The following is a 22603-nucleotide window of genomic DNA, read 5'->3' as shown; positions in this document are numbered from 1 at the left end:
CACTCCAGTTGGTTGACAGTAGCAATATTAGACGACATCCAGGTGATATGATCCTAACACCTGGCCCTACCCCCCTCTGGAGGAAGCTAGCGATGAGCTGCTGATCCACAAGGGCCCCATAATATTCTCAGGAAGCAGTCAGAAGGACAAAACTATAAAATGCAGATGCTTGCTACTATTGGCCTTACTCTATGCCTTTTGTACCACGTGGGTCATGAGGCTTCTTGATTCCAGACAGGCAACACTAGAAAGCTGCTGGAAGTGAATGGCACTCATCCACAACTGCACCCCAGGATGGAAGACAACAGGTGTTGGAGTCGGCCCAAGAGTGGCTGCACCTGAAATGCCACCAAGCGTGGGAAAGAGCTAGGAGGTTGAAACCTGCTATCTTAAACAGCACCAAAGGCACAAATGCTTAAAGGTCACCAGTCCTAACACTGTCCTAATTTCAACCCTAACTGGCTGATAAGCTTATGCAGTTCGGATTCATCTCTAGTAATACAGGGCTAAACATTAAACTGTCAGAAGCACACAACTAAATTTTCTTTAAACCAAGGCTACACATGTGCCTCCCACCTTTATTATTTATGGATGGAGAGCTCTTATGCCTCAGAGGAGAGTACTGCCTAATCATTTGTGAGGTACACTTCCCCAAGAACCCCCCCAAAGCCTACTAAGAATTGTGATACCAGTAACTGCTCATGATGATGCAAGCAAACCTTAATCAGGGCATCTCAAATCTATGTGACCCTGTTAGACTCCCGTGTGCCCCGATTCCCCTCCTGGGTGGATACCTGGAACAATCAACCTCCTCTGGGATGGCTCTCTCCACTGAAACAACACTAGAGACAACAACACCTTAGTACATGATGACACGGGACACAACTTCATCCCAAATGCTACCTCCACAATCTTCCACAACAGCAGAGATGACAACTGGGAAGATAAGTCCTCCTTGAGTGGTATTTTGTAGACTTAAATTTTATGTGTTTACCTCAAGGCTCCCCTGCTTACTACAATGCTTGCTGCTTGGGTGTGAGGCAGTACTATAACTGCCAGGCTGCCCTCAGTTGAACCTTGAAAGGTCAAGGTATCTATCAAGTCTCATAAACTTACAGAGAGGCTCCTTTAAACACTTCACGTAGTTCCTTGCCCTTACCACACCCATTAGATTGGTTCCCATTATGCTTCCTACTGGGGGTTAGGAAATTTAATTTCTGTTGGAAGAACCCCTCTCTGACTGCAAATGCTACCACCAGAGCGCCCCCCACACACACTCTCACAGGACCAGAGCCATACGGTCACTTCCCTACACCACCCCAAGGAGACCCTTTCCCACTATCACCACTCAGGTTTCCACAACCCTCCCTTCGAGCTCTCCAACAGTCTTACTGTTTTTATTCCATGGGCAGAAACCAGGGATCGTTTTTTGAGCCAGTGTAATTGCTTGGCATGTTACTGAACTCAACAAAGACTTTTTCCCCAGTAGCCTAGCCGACTAATTTACTGACCCCTGCCCTCATGTGCCCAACAAAAGACATCCCACACACGTATGCAGTTTGCCTGGCCACTCTCTATCACACTCAACTGCTCCCATGCACGACACTTCGCAGTGCAGTATGTAGCACCTGGCAGGAGCCTCCACAGGTGCCCTTTGTAATTCCCCATATCCGCACAGGCACCAACACCACAAGAATGAATACAACACATACCTTGCCACAAAGAGCACAATCCCCACAGTCTTGGGCCTTGCAGCCCAGTCATGCAGGAGGAGATCCAACTTCCACAATAAAAGAGTGAGTGTCCACTGTAAGTCCAGTGCCCTGGTGCTGTCACACATACATGGTTCTCCATACGTGCATTTCTTCCCTCAACCTCCAACACATTTGCCTCTTTGCTGGTCCCCAGGGAGTCCTATGTGTTCATACCAATGTACCTCAGTCACCTTGGGACAACTCTTACAAACTAATAAATAGGACCCCCAAACCATCTCTCGTTGTCCTCATGTCAAAAACATTCAGTATTCATCCTCATTATGCTGAAAATAGGTCTGCTACTATCCCTCACGGAAACACCACCACTAGGCACACACAACAAATCATTAAGGCAAACACCAATCTGTCAGCCACCCTGGCTGAATGCATTGGGCTGCTACACCAAAGCCTAGACTTCATGCAACAACAACATGCTTCTTTAGTGCAGAGTTTTGGATGTGCATTTAGCTTTAAATTTCTTATTGGTCAAGAAAGGTGTATACACTGTACAGTGCACCACCTGCTGCACATGTATTAATAATTCCAGATAAATTTAGACAAATTTACAAAAGGTGCCCAAAAGGTACAAGTATTCCATAATCTTACCCAAGTTTTTAATCAAATACTTACCCTAAACTTATCCATGGGCTTTGATTTATTTTCTTGACCAGACCCCGACAAATGGGAGAACGGTTACAGACAGGATTTCAAATTACCATTTGTCTACTGATACTGTTAACCGGCATTTTTGCTTTGCTCAAATGTTTCATGAGCTAGATGACCAAAACTCTGCCAGTGGCTTTTAACATCTCCACCATCTGGACAGTGCCCATGGTTTTCCCTAAAGACTAATGCTTAGGCATCACAGGGTCAATTGTGATGAGAAAAAAAGCTATTTTGAGTTGCTGCCTAGGCATTTTACAGTATGACAACCCGGCTCACACCCAGAGTCTGGACAGTTATATAAGGACCTGAACTTGAGATTCCCCACCAGAAGTCCCCACTTTGTTTCCCTCAAGCATCTTTATGAAACAATTACTTAAGAGTTGAGCCCATGAAAAGTTAGTGACCTCTGCCCCAACCACCTCATAGGTAATAGGTGCTTGCTACCCTGTTCTCTATCTCCTGCTTGTTCATGACCCAAGACAGAGGACTGCCTTTTCCTCAGAGCTCACTGAGCGGCCCTGGCCCTGACCCACACCCACCCACCACTACCTTCTGGGATCAGTAAGTAATAAACATTGTGACCTTACTTCCTTTGTGTGAGTGTACCAAAACTGCATCTTCAATCAAAATGACCCTGGGATTTTTCACTTCCCCAAAGTGGAAATTTGGATGCCGAGGAAGCTATCTGCCAGTCCTGTGAGCATGGCTAATGTCTCTTTATTCATAGGTCGTAATCTGCATATTCTTAATGTAATACACCAGCTACAGGCCCCACAACACAGCACACTACAAAGCAAAAAAACTAGTTGAAAAGAAAAAGCAAGCATCAAAACCAGACATGTCGGGATGCTGGCATTATCAGACCAGAAATTTAAAACAATGATGATAATATGCTAAGAGCTCTGATGGATACACAAGAACACAAGGACAATGTAAGAAGCAAGGATGGAAATCCTAAGAAAGAATGAAAAAGAAATGTTAGAGATTGAACACTTTAACAGAAATGAAGAATGCCTTTGATGGGCTTATTACTAGACCAGACATGGCTAAAGAAAGAATCCTGAGCACAAGGATATCTCAACAAAAACTGCCAAAATTAAAAAGCAAAGAAAACAAAGACTCAAAAAAGTAAACAATATAGGTGCCTGGGTGGCTTAGTCAGTTAAGCATTCGACTTTGGCTCAGGTCATGATCATGTGGCTCTTGAGTTTGAGCCCCAAATCAGGCTTTGTGCTGACAGCTTGGACCCTGGAACCTGCGTCAGATTCTATGTCTCCTTCTCTCTCTGACCCTCCCCCATTCATTTTCTTGCTCTCTCTCTCTCTCTCTCTCAAAAATAAAATAAAACATTAAAAAAAAATTACTAAAAAACAAACAACACAATAGGACATCAAAGGACTCTGGGACAACTATCACAGGTATAACATATGAGCAATGGAAATAACAGAAGGAAAAAAAGGAAAGGGACAGAAGAAGTATTTGAAATAACAATGACTAAAAATTTCCTCCCAATTAATGTCAGGCAACAAAGTATAGATCTAGGAAGTTCACAGAACACAAAGCAGGAAAAATGCCACCCCAAATTACCTAGGTAAAACATTTTCAAAGTACAGAAAATCAAAGATAAAAAAAACTGAAAGAAGATAGAGGGTAAAACCACCTTATCCACAGAGGAACAAAGAATTCTATCTGACTTCTCCTCGGAAATTATGCAAACAAGAAAAGAATAAAACATTTAAAGTGTTAAAGAAAAAAAAGTACAGAGTTGGAATTCTATACCCTATGAAGTCATCCCTGAAACTGAAGGAGGCACCTGTTGGGATGAGCACTGGGTGTTGCACGGAAACCAATTTGACAATAAATTTCATATTAAAAAAATATATATATTAACATAGGAAAGACCAAAAAAAAAAAAAAAAAAGAAAGAAAGAAAGCAAAGGGTTATTTAGGAAATAAATGACTATTTAAAAATTGAGGAAAAACAAAAAGAAAAAGAAACTGAAGGAGGAATAAAGGCTTTCCCAGACACACAAAAATTAGACCTGCCACGCAACAGATGTTAACAGAAGTACTTTAGAAAAAAGAAAAATACAAATCAGAAACTTGGATCTACATAAAGGGAAGAACATCAAAGAAGGAGTAAGACACAGTTAAGAACACACATATGCACTTTTCTCTTATTCTTAACTGATCTCACAGATAATAGTTTGTTCAAAATGTTGCTTGTGTATGTGTGTGTATATATATGTATGAATGAATGACAGCATGATACAAGAGATGAGAGGGAGAAATCAGGAATACATTTAACCCTTGAATTGCATGGGTCCACTTACACACTGATTTTATTTGATAAATACAGTACAATACTGTAAATGTATTTTCCTTATGATGGTAACAATGATCTTTTCTCTAGATTACATTTCTTGTAAAAACACAGTACATAAAACACATACCATACAAAATATGTTAACCATGTTATCTATAAGGTTTCTGGTAAACAGTAGGCTATTAGTAGTTTTGGGGGAGTCAAAGTTATATGCGGAATTTCAACTGTGTGGGGAGTTGGTTCCCCTAACGCTGCACTATTCAAGGATCAACTGTATTTTGTTATTAGAAGGTACTCACACTACCTGAAGTGGTATAGTGTTATGTGAAAGTAAATTTGGATTAGTTGTAAATATTTTACAAATTCTAAGGCAAGCACAAAAAAAATAAAGTGTAACTAATATGCTAACAAATGAGAGAAAATATAATGATATAAAAACACTCAATTAAAACCATAAAAGGCAGAAAGACTGGGAGACAAAAATTGGAATGAAGAACAAGGGCAACAAATAAAAAAATAGTAGTGAATATGGTAGATATTAATCCAACTATACCAATAATCACTTTGAAAATCAATTATTTCAAGTGAAAATATACTAATTAAAAGTTGTCAGAGTGAATCAAAAACCAAGATCCAACTACATGTTGTCTATAGGAAAGCCACTTTAAATATAAAGACAAATTAGATTAAAAGTAAATGGATGGAGGGGCGCCTGGGTGGCGCAGTCGGTTAAGCGTCCGACTTCAGCCAGGTCACGATCTCGCGGTCCGTGAGTTTGAGCCCCGCGTCAGGCTCTGGGCTGATGGCTCAGAGCCTGGAGCCTGTTTCCGATTCTGTGTCTCCCTCTCTCTCTGCCCCTCCCCCGTTCATGCTCTGTCTCGCTCTGTCCCAAAAATAAATAAAAAAAAAAAAAAAAAAAAAGTAAATGGATGGAGAAAAATATACCATTCTAAAATAAAGCAAAAGAAAGTAGGAATACTGTATTCATTTCAAACAGAACAGATGTCAAAGCAAAGAAAGTTATCGCAGATAAAGAAGGGCATTACATAATGACAAAGGGGAAACTTCTCTAAGACATAACAATCTTTCATGTATATGTGCCAAACAACAGAGTGTTAGACTACACAAGGCAAAAACGGACATAACTGCAAGGAGAAATAGAAATACATAATCATTATAGTTGGAGACTTCAACATCCTCTATGAGAAATGAACAGATGTTGGGATGCCTGGGTGGCTCAGTTGGTTGAGCATCTGATTCTTGATCTCAGTTCAGGTGATGATCTCATGATTCATGAGACTAAACCCCATACTGCGCTCTGCCCTGACAACACAGAGCCTGCTTGGGATTCTCTCTCTCCTCTCTCTCTGCCCCTCTCTGCTTACATGTGTGTGCATGTTCTCTTTCTCTCTCAAAATAAACTTAAAAAAAAAAAAAACAACAAAACCACATCTATCAGCAAATCAGTGAGGACACAGTTAAGCTCAACACCATAAATCAACTGGGTATAATAGATATTTGTAGATTACTTCAGCCAAAAACAACAGAGTACACAATTTCTCAAGCTCACATGGAACATTCACAAAGACAGGCCACATTCTGGGCCATAAAACATACCTTAACAAATTTAAAAGAATAAAAATCATATAAAGTCTGCTCTTAGACCACAATGGAATTAAATTAGAAATCAAAGCAAGAAAGGTAACAGGAAAATCCCTAAATACATGGAAATTAAACAGCCTACTTCTAAATAAAGCATGAATCAAGAAAAATTTAAAAACATATTAACCTAAAACTTAAAAACATACTAACTAAAAATGAAAACACAACTTAGGAAAACCTGTGGGATGCAGGGAAAGCACAGAATAGAAGGAAATTTTTAGCATTAAATATATATACTAAAAAAGAAGACAGATCTAAAATCAATAACCCACATTTCTAAATTAGGAAACTAGAAAAAGAATAGCAAATTAATTCCAAATTAAACAGAAAACGAGTAAGAAAGCAGAAATCAATGAAATTGCAAACAGAAAAATCAGAAAAATGAACAAAACAAAAAGCTGTTTCTTTGAAAGACCAATAAAATCAACAAGCTTCTAGCCAGAAAGAAAAACAGAAGACACAAATTACTAAAATCATAAAGGAAAGAGGTGATATCACTGCAAATCCCACTGACATTAACAGGATAATAAAGGAATACTATGAACAACCACATACCCATAGATTTGATAACCTAGATGGAATGGACCAATTTCTTGAGAGACACAATGTGCCAAAACTCACACAAAAAGACATTCTGAATGGGCATCTATTTATTAAAGACATTGAATCAATAATAATCTTCCAAAAGAGAAAAGTGCTAGGCCCAGCTGGGTTCAGTGGTGAACTCTACCAAACATTTAAGGAAAAAATTATACCAATTCCTTATAATTTCTTTCAGAGGACAGGAGCAGAAGAAACACTTCCCAATTCATTCTATGAGGCCAACATTACCCTAATACCACAACCAGACAAAGACACTACAGGGGAAAAAAAACAAAACAAAACACAGACTCATCTCTCATGAATATCAATGCAAAAATCCTCAATAAAATATTAACAAATAGAATACAACAAAGTATGAAAAGAATTATACACCATGACCAAGTGGAATTTATCCCAGGTATGCAAGACTGGTTTATCATCCAAAAATCAATTAATATGATTACATCAACAGGCCAAAAAAGAAAAATGACTACTATATCAATAAATGTACAAAAAGAATTTGACAAAATCCAACACCCATTCATGATAAAAACTATTAGTAAACTAGAACAGAAGGAAATTTCCTCAACTTGATAAAGCATATTGGCAGAAAACCTACAGCTAACCTCGTATTTCATGGTAAGAAACTAGAAGCTTTCCCACAAAGACCAAAAACAAGTTAAGAATATTCTGTCTCTCCACTCTTTTTCAACATCAAAATGGAATTTCTAGCTAATGCAATAAAACAAGTAAAGGAAATAAAAGGTATACAGATTGGGAAGGAAGAAATAAAACTGTAAATGACCTCATCATCTGTGTAGAAAATCTGAAAGAATCAACAACAAAAAAAACACCTGGAACTAATAAGCAATTATAGCAAGTTATAAGATACAAGTGATTATAGCAAGTTGTAGGATACACCTATGAGAATGGGCAAAATCCAGAACACTAACAATACCAAATGCTAACAAGGATGTGGAGCAACAGGAATTCTGATTCATTGTTGATTGTTGGCAGGAATACAAAATGGTACAGCCACTTTGTGGGACAGTTTGGTGGTTTTTTTTTCTCTTTCCCATTTAAGTGTGTGTGTGTGTGTGTTAACTGAAGTATAGTTGATATACAAAGTTATATACAGTTTGGGGGCTCCTGGGTGGCTCAGGTCATAATCTTGCGGTTCGTGAGTTCAAGGCCTGCATCGGGCTCTGTGCTGACAGCTCAGAGCCTGGAGCCTGCTTGGGATTCTGTGTCTCCCTCCCTCTCTGCCCCTTCCCTTCTCATGCTGCGTCTCTCTCTCTCTCTCAAAAATAAATAAACATTAAAAAAAATTTGTTTTCAAAGTTATATACAGCTTGGTGGTTTCTTACAAAACTGAACATATTCTTACCATAGAGAGAAACCTTTATAAGTACAAAGTTTCAGTCCTGCAGGATGAAAAGAGTTTCTGGAGATGGATGGTGGTGATGAGCTCAAACATATACATAAGTCTAAAATCCAATGTAATTTATCCTTTTAAAAAACTTTTCCAAAAAAGAAATAAGCCAAATAAAAGCAGACCAAATGCCCTATCTACAAGAGAATGGACACACTATGATATATTCATACACTAGAATACTTACAGCACTAAAAATGAATCAACTAAAACTACCTACATCTACAAAGAAGAATCTCAAAAACCCAAGTCTATATGAAAAATGCAATTCTCAAAATATGCACCATGTTGACTCCATCTATTAAAGAATTCAAAACCATACTGAACAGCAAGAGAAAAATCAATACATGTCAGGATAGGAAGTAACAGACGTTACTGGGGAGGGGACACACAGGACTTCTATGGTATTTGGTAACATTCCATTTATCAAGCTAGTTAGCCCATAGGCAGGAATTATTCATATTTTTCTTTTATTCTTTATATACATTTCATATATATTCTTTACTATGTATGAAATAATTCATAATTGGATGAAAATACATACTATTAAAATGAAAATCATTTTTACATAAGCTAGTATAGCTTTATGTTCTTAAGTAGATAATACACATCTGAAAATGGCTGGACTTTATCTGCACTTCAAGCTATTACCCTCAACAGAAAATACGAATGATAAAGCAAATCTATTCTTATTTTCCTAAGGATGTAAGTTTTTTCAATAGATGAATTTGCAATTAATCAAAATCTACTGAGTCTAATCCTTAAATAGGAACTTTGAAGAAATAAGACTCCTAACACTTTAGCCAAAGACTATTAATGACTCAGCTGGTGTCATCAATGCCCAAGTAAGAGATACAAACTCCACCACCCTTTTATCACATTTTCTTTCTTCATTGCTAGATTTCTTTTATACCTTGGACAAGTCAGCTGTTCTCCCATGACTGAACAACTCTGCTTTGATCTCTTCTACTTTTTTCCTGTCAGCTTCATTTAATTCTGAAATGGAGTAGCCACACTCATGAGCCAGATTAAATTTCAGATTCCAGGCTGAAAAGAAAACATAAACACACTGGAGATAATGCAATGCAAAAATCATAATTTGTCAGTGATTATAAGAACACAGAAAACCATCAATATATCCAACTAAATGCCTGCCACAATACTTGGCAAAAAGTAGGTGTTCTCCATTATATGACAAACTATTAGAAGTTTTTAAGAACAATCATCTCACTGAAAAGTGTGACTTTTAAAAACCACATTCTATAGGTATTTCTCCAAAGATGCCACCTTTCTATGATTTTCAATTATTTTTATCTTAATCTTCCTTCCAATAAGGACAATCCCTTTGCCTCCCCTATACATTCCTGTTACAGTTACTGCTACTACCATGAGAGCTGATATTTAACAATAATAAATAAAACTTGGGAGTTTTCTGGAGAGTCAAAATATGCATAAGTGATAAAAGGAATGGCACAAGTAGTTAATCTCAAGGCAAAATTCCCAAGGAGGCCTGAAGTGTTTATAAGTTGCTTGCTAAAATAAATTCCCCAGGGGCACCTGGGTGGCTCAGTCGGTTAAGCATCCAACTTTGGCTCAGGTAATGATCTCACAGTTCATAGGTTTGAGCCTGCGTCAGGCTCTGTACTGACAGCTCAGAGCCTAGAGCCAGCTAAGGATTCTGTGTCTCTCTCTCTCTCTGCCCTTCCTCCTCTCATGCTCTGTGTCTGTCTCAAAAATAAATAAGAACGTTAAAAAAATGTTTAATGAATATTTAAAAAAATTTTTTTAATTCCCCATTTTGTCTTAAAGATTTCTTTTTTAATAGCATTCTATTATTAGAGATTAATGGGATTAGAACATCCTCTTTTAAACCTCTAACCTAAGTTTTAGTGTGAAGTACTTCAGTTTTTTCTAATATCTAAAATATGCTCTAAGAACTGTATTAGAAAAATGGAGAAGTATATTTAGTCTTATGATACAGTGTGACTTAGAGCAGAGCAAACTTTTCTTTGTTTTTTCTGCCTTCAAAAGAGAATCCTATAATAGGAGGATTAAGGAAACGTAAGTACTTTAGGAATCTGGAAACCCAAGCTATCTCCTTACTCTCCTTCAGGCTTCAGAACCTACCTAAGACACTAAAATCAGACTAGTACTATTAATACTGTGACCGAGTTACATTATTGGTTAAATGGACTTATTCTGAATAGTGGTGGAAAATGTAATCATTTAACAGTTCTATAAGAAAATAAATTCAGATTCCAAACACAACTTTAAACAAATACTTAAACTATAATGTTTATAAGTCTGACCTGACTTGATGACAAACAATCAGTTCCTACCTCGTGCTCGTACTCGACATTCCTCTTCCTCTGCATTTCTGAGTATTTGTTTAGCATGATTCAATGAGGATTCACACTTGAGAAGGTTTTTGACATGTGCAGCCAGTGAATCTACATTGCTACCACCACAATCATCACTCTCTGACACACTTTCTTCTTCTCTGCTATCTGTCAAACTTGTCTTGGGTGAAGCACATGGAAAGAAATTTAGAAGAACATCAGAAACTGACTCCAAGGAATTACTGTCCCATGAGCAGGAACTGGCATCACTACTTGAATCACTTTTAATGATAGTCATCATAGGGATAACAATTTTATTGCCAATGGTTCCACTATACCCTTCAGGTTCAGATCTCATTACGGATTGGGCTGCTCTATACTGTCGAAGGGTTTCATCTAACGTCACTCCGGCTTTGCTTTCTGCTTCTTGTAGAGGACTTCTAAGTGTGGTTGAACTAATAAACTCCCAGTTCTCAATGCCTCTCTGGCATTTGAGATTTGTCTGTGTGCTAATATCTTTCTGTATGCACTTGTTGCTTGGGCTTTCCTCTGTAAATGGCTGTCTCCGAGGCAAATCACTATTAGATTCAGCAGCTGTGAGGGGCTCTTTGAAGCAAACCATCTTCTTAGATTGTATAATTGAAATATCACTAACATCTCGGAAAGGGACAAGAGGAGCACGAAAATTGCATCGTTTCAGTGCTATATTTTCTGCCTCCATTAAAAGGGTCCGAATCTCTTTAAGAGTTTTGGAACTATTGCTTGTATCTTGAATTTCCACAGAGCCAACATCTTCAAAACCTGAAGATTCTGGCTTACTTATTATAACTCTACCATCAGCCTGAGAACTTAAAGGCATACTGCTTGAGATAATACTGGAGTTAGGAGAATCCAAATTATCTATTAGCATTTGAACATGGTCTGAAACAAGTTTCTGCTTCTCACTATGTGAATAAGTACCAGGAGTAACTGTTGATAAACCAGTAATCTGATCAGCTTGCCCAAGACCACGTGAGAACATCACAGAATCTTCAGGTAGATGTCTATCTGGAAAATCTTGTTGGTAGAATAAATTTGGTTTCTCTCTGTGTGAAAAGGAACGAGGAGGAGCTGTTGGTAACAGACTTTTCTGGTCAGCTGGTACAGGAATTGATGCAACGTTCAGTGCATCTTCAGCTAAATGTTTGTCTGGCAATTCCTGTGGGTAGAAAATATTAGATTTCTCTCTGTGGGAAGAGGAACTAGAAAGAGGTATTGGTATCCCAGAATTCACAACAATTGGCTCAGGGACAGGTGAAATCTTCAGAATATCCTCAATCTCAAAATTCTGAGAACAGGAATTATGAAAAACTGTCGGTAACGGAGTCTTCTGGTCATCTGGTCCGCTCACAGTTGAAATTTTGGGTTTTTCTCTTTTTGAGTAGGAACTAGGGGGAGCTGTTAGAAACTCAGTCTTCTGGACATCTGGTAAAATCACAGGTGAAATCTTGAGTTTCTCTTTATGTGAGTAAGAGCTAGAAGGTCCTGTTGGTATTTCAGTCTTCTGGTCAGCAGGTCCAGGAAGAGCAAAAACTTTTAAAACTTTTTCAGTAACATCTGGAAGCTCCTGCTGGTAAAGAATACTGTCCTTCTCTCTGTATGAGTAGGAACTAGAGGGGATTATATGTATCTCAGTCTTCTGGTTAGCTGGTCCAGAAACAGGTGAAACTTTCCAAGTTTCTTCAGTAATATCTGATGACTCCTTCTGGTAAGAAAAGATGGGGCTCTCTCTATGTGAATAGGAAGTGGAGGGCCCAATTTGTATCCCAGTCTTCTGGTCAGCTGGCCCAGGAGTGCCTAAAACTCTTAAAGCACCTTCATTAGGATCTGACAACTCCTGATGATAAGAAATGATAGGCTTCTCTCTATGTGAGTAAAAAGTAGAAGTTACTGCTGGTATTCCAGTCTTCTGGCCACCTAGTCCAGGAACCTTTAAAACTTTTAAAGCCTCTTGAGTAAGATCTGGCAATTCTTGCTGATAAGAAATGATGGGCTTCTCTTTCTCTCTATGTGAGTACGAAGTGGAGGTAACTGTTGGTTTTCTGGTCTTCTGGTCACCTGGCCCAGAAACAGCTGACACTTTCAGAGCTTCTACAGAGAGCTGACTGTCTGACAAAGGCTGTTGGTACAAAACACTTGGCTTCTCTATATGAGAGTAAGAGATAGAAGGTACTGTTGATACCCCAGTCTCTTGGTCTGCTGGTCCAGGAGAAGCTGAAATATTAACAGCCTCTTCAGTGAGATGTCTATCTGATAAGGCCTGCTGGTAGAAAATAATAGGCTTCCCTCCAAGTGAGTAGGAACTAGAAGGTTCTGATGGCAACCCAGTCTTCTGGTCAGCTGGTCCAGGAACAGCTGAAACTTTCAGAGCCTCCTGAGGCACCTGGCTGTCTGTCAAGTCCTGTGGGTAGAAGATAATGGGCTTCTCTCTATGTGAGTAGGAGCTAGAAGGTTCTGATGGCAACCCAGTCTTCTGGTCAGCTGGTCCAGGAAGAGCTGAAACTTTCAGAGCCTCCTGAGGTATCTGGCTATCTGTCAAACCCTGTGAGGAGAAAATAATGGGCTTCTCTCTATGTGAGTAGGAGCTAGAAAGTTCTGATGGCAACCCAGTCTTCTGGTCAGCTCGTCCAGGAACAGTTGAAACTTTCAGAGCCTCCTGAGGCACCTGGCTGTCTGTCAAGCCCTGTAGGCAGAAGATAATGGGCTTCTCTTTATGTGAGTAGCAGCTAGAAGGTTCTGATGGCAAGCCAGTCTTCTGGGCAGCTGGTCCAGGAACAGCTGAAACTTCCAAAGTCTCCTGAGGTACCTGGCTATCTGTCAATCCCTGTGGGTAGAAGATAATGGGCTTCTCTCCATGTGAGTAGGAACTAGGAGGTTCTGATGATAACCCAGCCTTCTGGTCAGCTGGTCCAGGAAGAACTGAAACTTTCAGAGCTTCTTCAAGTAGAAGGCTGCCTGCCAAGGCCTGTAGGGAAAAACTAACAGGCTCTTCTGTATGTGAGGAGGAAATAGAGGATACTGTTGGTATTCCAGTCTTCCAGTCAGCTGATCCAGATATGGCTGAAACTTTCAGAGCCTCTTCAGTGAGATGAATATCTGGTATGGCCTGTGGATAAAAAGTAATGGGCTTCTCTCTCTGTGAGTAGGAAGTGGAAGGGACTACTGGTATTCCAGTCTTCTTGTCAACTGGTTCGGAAACAGCTGTAACTTTTAGAGATTCTTGAGATAGATGACTGTCTGGCAACTCCTGTTGGCAGAAAAGATTGGGCTTCTTTCTATGTGAATGGGAAGCAGAGGTTACTGTTGATATCTCAGTCTTCTGGTCAGCAGGTCCAGGAACAGGTGACACTTTCTGAGCCTGTTCAGTTAGATGACTGTCTGGCAACTCCTGTTGGTAGAAAATACTGGTCTTCTCTCTCTCTGTGTAGAAATTAGAGCCTTCTGATGGTAACCCACTCTTTATTTCAGCTGGTACAGTAGCAACTGAAACTTTCAGAGCCTCTTCAGATAGATGACAGCCTGGTAAGACCTGTTGGTAGAAAATACCGGACTTCTCCCTAGGTGAGTAAGAACTAGAAGGTACTGTTGGTACCCCGGTCTTTGCATCACCTGGTCTAGGAGCAGATGAAGCTTTCAGAGTCTCTTCAGTTAGATGACTATCTGGTAATACCTGCTGGGAGAAAATATTGGGTTGCTCTCCAAGTGAGTAGGGCCTAGAGGACCCTATTGATATCCCAGTGTTCTGGTCATCTGGTCCAGGAATAGCTAGAACTTTCTGGGCCTGTTCAGTTAGAGGATTATCTGGCAACTCTTGTTGATAGAAAAGACTAGGCTTCTCTCCAAGTGAATAGGAAGTAGAGGTTAGGGTTGGTATCCCAGTCTTCTGCTCAGCAGGTCCAGGAACAGGTGACACTTTCTGAGCCTGTTCAGTTAGAGAACTATCTGGCAACTCCTGTTGGCAGAAAAGATTGGGCTTCTCTCTATGTGAATGGGAAGCAGAGGTTAGGGTTGGTATCCCAGTCTTCTGCCCAGCAGGTCCAGGAACAGGTGACACTTTCTGAGCCTGTTCAGTTAGATGACTGTCTGGCAACTCCTGTTGGTAGAAAATACTGGTCTTCTCTCTCTCTGTGTAGAAATTAGAGCCTTCTGATGGTAACCCACTCTTTATTTCAGCTGGTACAGTAGCAACTGAAACTTTCAGAGCCTCTTCAGATAGATGACAGCCTGGTAAGACCTGTTGGTAGAAAATACCGGACTTCTCCCTAGGTGAATAAGAACTAGAAGGTACTGTTGGTACCCCAGTCTTTGCGTCACCTGGTCTAGGAGCAGATGAAGCTTTCAGAGTCTCTTCAGTTAGATGACTATCTGGTAATACCTGCTGGGAGAAAATATTGGGTTGCTCTCCAAGTGAGTAGGGCCTAGAGGACCCTATTGATATCCCAGTGTTCTGGTCATCTGGTCCAGGAATAGCTAGAACTTTCTGGGCCTGTTCAGTTAGAGGATTATCTGGCAACTCTTGTTGATAGAAAAGACTAGGCTTCTCTCCAAGTGAATAGGAAGTAGAGGTTAGGGTTGGTATCCCAGTCTTCTGCTCAGCAGGTCCAGGAACAGGTGACACTTTCTGAGCCTGTTCAGTTAGAGAACTATCTGGCAACTCCTGTTGGCAGAAAAGATTGGGCTTCTCTCTATGTGAATGGGAAGCAGAGGTTAGAGTTGGTATCCCAGTCTTCTGCTCAGCAGATCCAGTAACAGGTGACACTTTCTGAGCCTGTTCAGTTAGAGAACTATCTGGCAACTCCTGTTGGCAGAAAAGATTGAGCTTCTCTCTATGTGAATAAGGAGTAGAGGTTACCGTTGGTATCCCAGTCTTCTGCTCATTAGATCCAGGAGCAGCTGAAAATTTCAGAGCCTGTTCAGGTAGATGATTTTCTGGCAATGTCTGCTGATAGAAAATTTGGGGCCTTTCTCCATATGAGTAGTAAGTAGAGGATGCTGCAGGTATCCTAGTCTTCTGATCAACTGGTCCAGGAGCAGCTGAAACTTTCTGAGCCTGTTCAATTAAATGACTATCTGGCAAGGCCTGCTGGTAAAAGACACTGGGCTTCTCTCCAAGTGAGGAGGAAATTGAAGGTAATATAGGTATCCCAGTGTTTTCACCAGCTGGTCCAGACACAACTGAAACTTTCAAGGCCTGTTCAGTTAGATGACTATCTGATGACTGTTGCTGGGAAAAATTAACATGCTTTTCTCTTTGTAAATAGGAAGTAGAAGGTACTGTTATTTTCTCAGTCCTCTGGTCAGCAGATACAGGAACAGCTGAAACTTTCAGAGCCTCTTCAGTTACATAACTGTCTGGCAAGGCCTGCGAGTAGAAAATACTGTGCTTCTCTCCAAGTGGGTAGGAACTTGGAAAGACTGTCGGTATGCCAGTCTTCTGGTCAGCAGGTCCCGGAACAGCCAAAACTTTTGGAGCCTCTTCAGTTAGATGACGACCTGGCAAGTACTGTAAGCAGAAAATACCAGGCTTCCCTCTTTGTGAGTAGGAACTAGAGGGCACTGTTGATATTCCAGTCTTCTGGTCAGCTAGTTCATGAACAGTTGAAACTTTTAGAGTCTTTTCAGTTGTATGACTATCCAATGCTTGTTGGCTGAGTATATCAGTATGTGGACCAATAGTAGTCTCTTGAGAAAACCTTAAAGCCAACTGAGGAAAGTCCTCAGGGAACAAGGAAAAATGAGATCCAATATCTGAATCTCTGATGCCTGGTTTCAAGGTGGACTGAGTAATTTCAGCTGTGCCTCCTTTAGAAGTATCTCCTAAAAAAGATTTGTTAATACTATTATTTTTTTTAATTAAGAAATACTTCTTTTATGCATAAAAGATATAAAGTAAGCTTTCCTTCCTATGACCTTTGCACTTCTAGTAAGGAATCCAAATCCTAAAGAAACACTCATCAAAGAGACATATATTTATAAAGGTACTAATTACAAAGCCATTTACAACAGCAGACTAATGTGGAAATGATTTAAATATTCAACAATAGAGTACCATTTAAAAACAGCAGCATATCGGGTTGCCTGGGTGGTTCAGTTGGTTAAGTGTCCGACTTTGGCTCAGGTAATGATCTCATCATTCGGGAGTTCAAGCCCCATGTCGGGCTCTGTGCTGACAACTCAGAGCCTGGAGACTGCTTCAGATTCTGTGTCTCCCACCCCCCCCCCACACCCCTCCCCCACTCACACTCTGTCTCTCTCTCTCTCTCTCAAAAATAAATAAACATTAAGAAAAATAGCAGCATATCCATTTTATACGATATTATGTGGATCTTAAAATTTGGATTTTTCAAGAATTTTTAATGTGATAGGAAAATGCTATCCAGTCTAGGCCTTAATCTCACCCTAAATTATAAGCTAGTAAATTAGCCTGTTATTTAGTCATATATGCCAGCAAAAGACATGATACTCCTCAGAGACAAAATACTTTATTCCATGGCATAGCAAAGGATCATCAACCTATTTTCATGGGTTTCCCCTTTCCCTCAAGTCCTAGGAGGGCCCAGATGGATGCTATACATGCAGTGGGTTTAAATGATTCTTCCAATAAATGTACCCTGAAAAAGATAAATATTTTTTAACTATATGAAACTATAAAGTATCTAAAAATTACACTAAGGATTTTGAACTTAATTCTAGATAACATGGGGAACTGTTGATAGATTGGATCAGAACTGTACTGCAGAAATACAGATGCAAGATGGTTGGAAAGGGAATGCAAAAGTGTAAGTGGCACTATCTAACAGAACTCTCTGCAACAACAATAATTTCTACATTTGTACAGTAATTCTAATTCTAAACTGCAGTAGAAAGTAAATGACTGCAATAGAAATAACAAGATTTGACAACAAATGTATTTATTTATTTGTTCATTCAAAAAAATTAATGTTTACTTTGTGCCTATCACTGTTCTAGATACAGGAAATAGGGCAATAAACAAATAGACAAAGCTTACACTCTAATTCTGCTTCACAAAACTTACATTCTAACAGTAGGAAACAAACAATAAATGGTAAAACATAGGGTATGTTGGATGATGGCAAGATGGTTGATATATACAACAAGTATTATCTACACAGATCTTCTTCACCTTACAATGGGATTACATCCCAATAAGCCCATCAGAAACTGAAAACAAGTCAAAAATACATACAATAATCTAATCTACCAAACATCACAGCTTAGCCTAGCCTAAGTTAAACATGCTCAGAACATTTACATTGGCATAAAATTGGGCAAAATTACCTAACACAAAACCTATTTTATAATAGGTGTGTAATTTACTGAATACTGTACTAAAAGTGAAAAACTGAATGGTTTTATGGGTCCAAAATGGTTGTAAGCATTATCAGTTTTTTACCCTTATATCACATAGCTGACTGGGAGCTGTGGCTCACTGCTACTGCCCAACATTACAAAAGAATATCATATCACATATGGCTAGCCTAAGAAAAGATCAAAATTCATTATTTGGAGTATGTTTTCTACTGAATGCATATCATAAAGATGAAAAATCCTACGTCAAAGCATCCTAAGTGGGGGACCATCTGCACTTTACATATAAAGAAATTAAGTTTCAAAGATGAAGATATAAGACTGCTTCTCAATATGGAGATCTTGTAAACTTGCAGAATCTGATCAATAGGTATAGGGTGGGATCTGAAGTTTTACATTTGTAACAAGCTCCCCAGTGATGTCCAATATTTTCAGTCCTCAGACATTTTGAGTGGTAGATAAATAACTTCTTCAGAGTTCTACAGTGAGTAAGTAACAAAAACAGGCACTTTAACTTTTTAATTCTAACTCCAAATTCTGAATTCTTTTCACTAAGCTGACTGCTGTTCTAAACCCAATGGTAAGCTTCAAAAAAGAAGCTAAATAGAAAATTAAATGGGTTGAGAAGTAAATTATAAGGTACGGAAGTACAGTATCAAGTATTAACTCTTCAAGAAAACTAAAAGAGAAGGGAAGATGTAATATGTATAGTAACTTGAAAAGGAATATGAATTATGGGAAAGTTTTGTGAAAAAAGACTCAGAAATTAACAAAGCAAACAGATTAATGAAATGAACAACCAATGGCTCACAGAAGAAATCAAAATGGAAACCAAAAACATTGAAACAAATGAAAATGGAAATACAATACACCAAAACTTATGGGATGCAGTTGCAGCATTCTAAGAGGGAAGTTAAGGGGCGCCTGGGTGGCTCAGTTGGTTGAGCATCCAACTTCAGCTCAGGTCATGATCTCATGGCTTGTGAGTTTGAGCCCCACCTGGGGCTCTGTGCTGACAGCTTAGAGCCTGCTTCAGATTCTCAGTCCCTCTCTTGCTCTGCTTCTCCCCCGCTCATGCTCTCTATCTCTCAAGAATAAATAAAACACTTAAAAAAAAAAATTTAAGTTAATAGTAAATAGTTATAGTGATAAATGCCTACAGCAAGAAACAAGAAAACCTCATCAAATAAACAATTTAACTTTACATCTTAAGGAACCAGAAAAAGAACAAAGCCCAAAAATCAATGAAACTAAGATCTGGTTATTTTAAAAGATTAACAAATTGACAAACAAACTGACACCACCATCACTCCACAAACCAGAGAGGACACAAATAAATAAAATAAAAAATGAAAAATGAAATATTACAACTTATACCACAGAAATGCAAAAAATCATAAATGACTTTCTACACTTTTACACCAACAAATCTGACAACCAAGAAGAAACATATAACCTACCAAGACTGAATCATGACAAAGGAGGAAATCTGAACAGACTAATTACTAGTAAGAGATTGAATCAGTAATCAAAAGTGTCCAAACTGGGGGTATAGCTCAGGTGTAGAGCTTTGACTGCAAAAGTGTCACACCAGAAAAAAGGCCAGAACCAGATGGCTTCACTGGTGAATTCTACTGAACATTCAAACAATCAATACCAATCTTTCTCTAACTCCTCCAAAACATAAAAGGGAACCTTTCCAAACATCTTCTAGAAAGCCAGCATTACTCTGATGCCAAAACCAGATAAGGAAATTACAAAAAAGTAAAATTACAAGCCAATATCCCTAATGAACACAGATGCAAAAATCCTCAACAAAATATTAGCTGACGATATTCAATAATACATTAAAAGAATCATAGGCAAGATCAAGTAGAATTTATTCCAGGAATGCAAGGATGGCTCAAAATCTGCAAATCAATCAACATGCTACACCAATATTAACAAAATGAAGGATAAAAATCATGTAACCAGCTCAATAGATATAAAAAGCAACTGACAAAATTCAACACCCATTCATGATAAAAATTCTCAATAAGGAAGGTGTAGACAGAATATACCTCAACATTATAAAGGCCACATACAATAAGCCCACAGCTAACAGCATACTCAACAGTGAAAAGCTGAAAGCTTTTCCTCTAAGATCAAGACAAGATAAGGGTTCCCACCCTCACCACTTTTATTCAACATAGTATTGGAAACCCTAGCCAGAGCAATTAGGCAATAAAACGGAAGAGAAAAACAGGCATCCAAATAGGAAAGGAAGAAGTAAAACTGTCTCTATTTGTAGATGGCATGCTATTACATATGGAAACTCCTAAAGACTTCATCAATAAACTGTTAAAACTAATATATTCAGTAAAGTTGCAGGTTACAAAATTAACATACAAAATTGGTTATGTTTTTATACATTAACAAAGAACTATTAGAGAAATTAAGAACGCATTTCCATTTATAATTACATTTAAAAAAATTTACTTAGAAATAAATTTAACCAGGGAGGTGAAAGATCTATGCATTACAAACTACAAGACATTGATGAAAGAAGAGAAAAGATCTACACGTCTGAGAAGCTCAATCAACTCAATGTACAATAAACACAGAGATCCACACCAATACATAATCAAAATGTTGAAAGACTGAATATCTTGAAAGTAGCAAGAGAAAACAAATCACATACAGGGGAATGCTAATAAAATTAAGAGTTGACTTCTCATCAGAAACAACAAAGGCCGGAACACTGAAGGCATATTCAGAGTACTAAAAACAAAAAGACCGTCAACCAAGGATTCTAAACCCAGGAAACTACCTTTCAAAAGGATGAAATAAAACACTGCACAAAATTTATAAAGAACTTAAACTCAACACCCAAAAAAGCAAATAATCCAGTGAAGAACTGGGCAAAAGGCATGAACACACACTTTTCCAAAGAAAACATCCAGATGGCTAATAGACACATGAAAAAATGCTCAACATCACCCATCATCAGGCAAATACAAATCAAAACACAATGAGAAACCACCTCACACCTCAAAATGGCTAAAAGTAACAACTCAGGCAACAACAGATGTTCACGAGGATGTGGAGAAAGAGGAACCCTTTTGCACTGCTGGTGGTAATGCAAACTGGTGCAACCACTCTGGAAAACAGTATGGAGATTTCTCAAAAAATTAAAATAGAACTACCATACAACCCAGAAATTACACTACTAGATTTATCCAAAGGATACAAAAATGCTGATTCAAAGGGGCTGAATTGAATTCATTGAAATGCTGATTCAAACATTGGGGCACATGCACCCCAATGTTTATAGCAGCACTATTGGCAATAGCCAAAGTACAGTAAGAGCCCAAATGTCCATCAACTGATGAATAGATAAAAAAGATGTGGTATATATACACAATGGAATATTACGCAGCGATCAAAAAGAATGAAATCCAACCATCTGCAACAACATGGACGGAACTGGAGTGTATTATGCGAAGCTAAATAAGTCAGTCAGAGAAAGACAAATATATTCCACTCATATGTGGAATTTAAGAAACAAAACAGATGAACATAGGGGAAGGGAAGGGAAAATAAAGTAAATTAAAAACAGAGAGGGAGACAAACCAGAAGAGACTCTTAAATACAGAAAACAAAGGGTTGCTGGTGGGGTGTTGGGTGGGAGATGGGCTAAATGGGTGATGGGCATTAAGGAGGGTACTTGCTGGGATGAGCATTGGGTTGTTGTATTTAAATGATGAACCACTAAATTCTATTCCTAAACAAATACTACACTATATGTTAACTAACTTGGATTTAAATTTATTAAAAAATTTCAGTTACACAAAAACTGAGAGAATCTGTCGATAGAAACCATCATACAAGAAATACTAAAGGAATTCTTCAGGCTGAAACCAATTGACACCAGACAGTAAATTAAATTTACAAAACAAAAACAATGCTAGTAAAGATAATTATATAGGTCATTTCAAAAAGAAAACATATTTGCGTATTTCTTTTCCCTTCTTTTCTTAGCTGATTTTAAAAGCAATTTTACACAAAGCACTATGCATATAACTCTAGCATTGGGGCTGTAATATATTGAAATGTAACATATCTGACAACATCAAAAGGAGGCAGGTGGGAGCAAAGCTGGAGTGGAGTAAGGAAAGGACACTTTCCTTTGTTTGGATGATAACAAATCCACAGGAACAAATAAAGAGAATAAAAATGGTAAATTAGAAAATTAATTAATAAGCTCTATAAATACTTGCTCCCCTTCTCTAAGCTTGTTAAAAATACATAAAATTATGTAAATAGGTATAACAATATAACAATGTATTCTTGTGTTTGTAACACATATAGATGTAATATGTATAGCAATTATAGCAGAGGGAAAAGAGGGAACAGAGCTATACGAGAGTAATGTCTCTGTATCACACTACAGTTAAGTTAGTAGAAATCAGGTATATATTCTAAGATAAATTTT

The 22603-nt window shown here is 38.5% G+C and overlaps 1 protein-coding gene across 2 annotated transcripts in view; it reads right to left on the bottom strand.

Moving 5' to 3' along the window:
- Positions 1-22603, bottom strand: part of ALMS1 (ALMS1 centrosome and basal body associated protein) — a 227426-nt gene that overhangs the window by 147156 nt on the left and 57667 nt on the right. For both annotated transcript variants that reach the window (XM_047854528.1, XM_047854529.1), the window contains 2 exons: positions 10762-16617; positions 9336-9469 (listed from right to left, as the gene is read on the bottom strand). In XM_047854528.1, the coding sequence (XP_047710484.1) occupies positions 9336-9469; positions 10762-16617 (5990 nt within the window). The remainder of the gene's footprint in view (positions 1-9335; positions 9470-10761; positions 16618-22603) is intronic.

This window comes from Prionailurus viverrinus, chromosome A3 (assembly GCF_022837055.1).
Source record: "Prionailurus viverrinus isolate Anna chromosome A3, UM_Priviv_1.0, whole genome shotgun sequence".
Lineage (NCBI taxonomy): Eukaryota > Metazoa > Chordata > Mammalia > Carnivora > Felidae > Prionailurus > Prionailurus viverrinus.
Note: the sequence above shows the minus strand (reverse complement) of the source record. Positions and strands in the feature narration are given on the sequence as shown.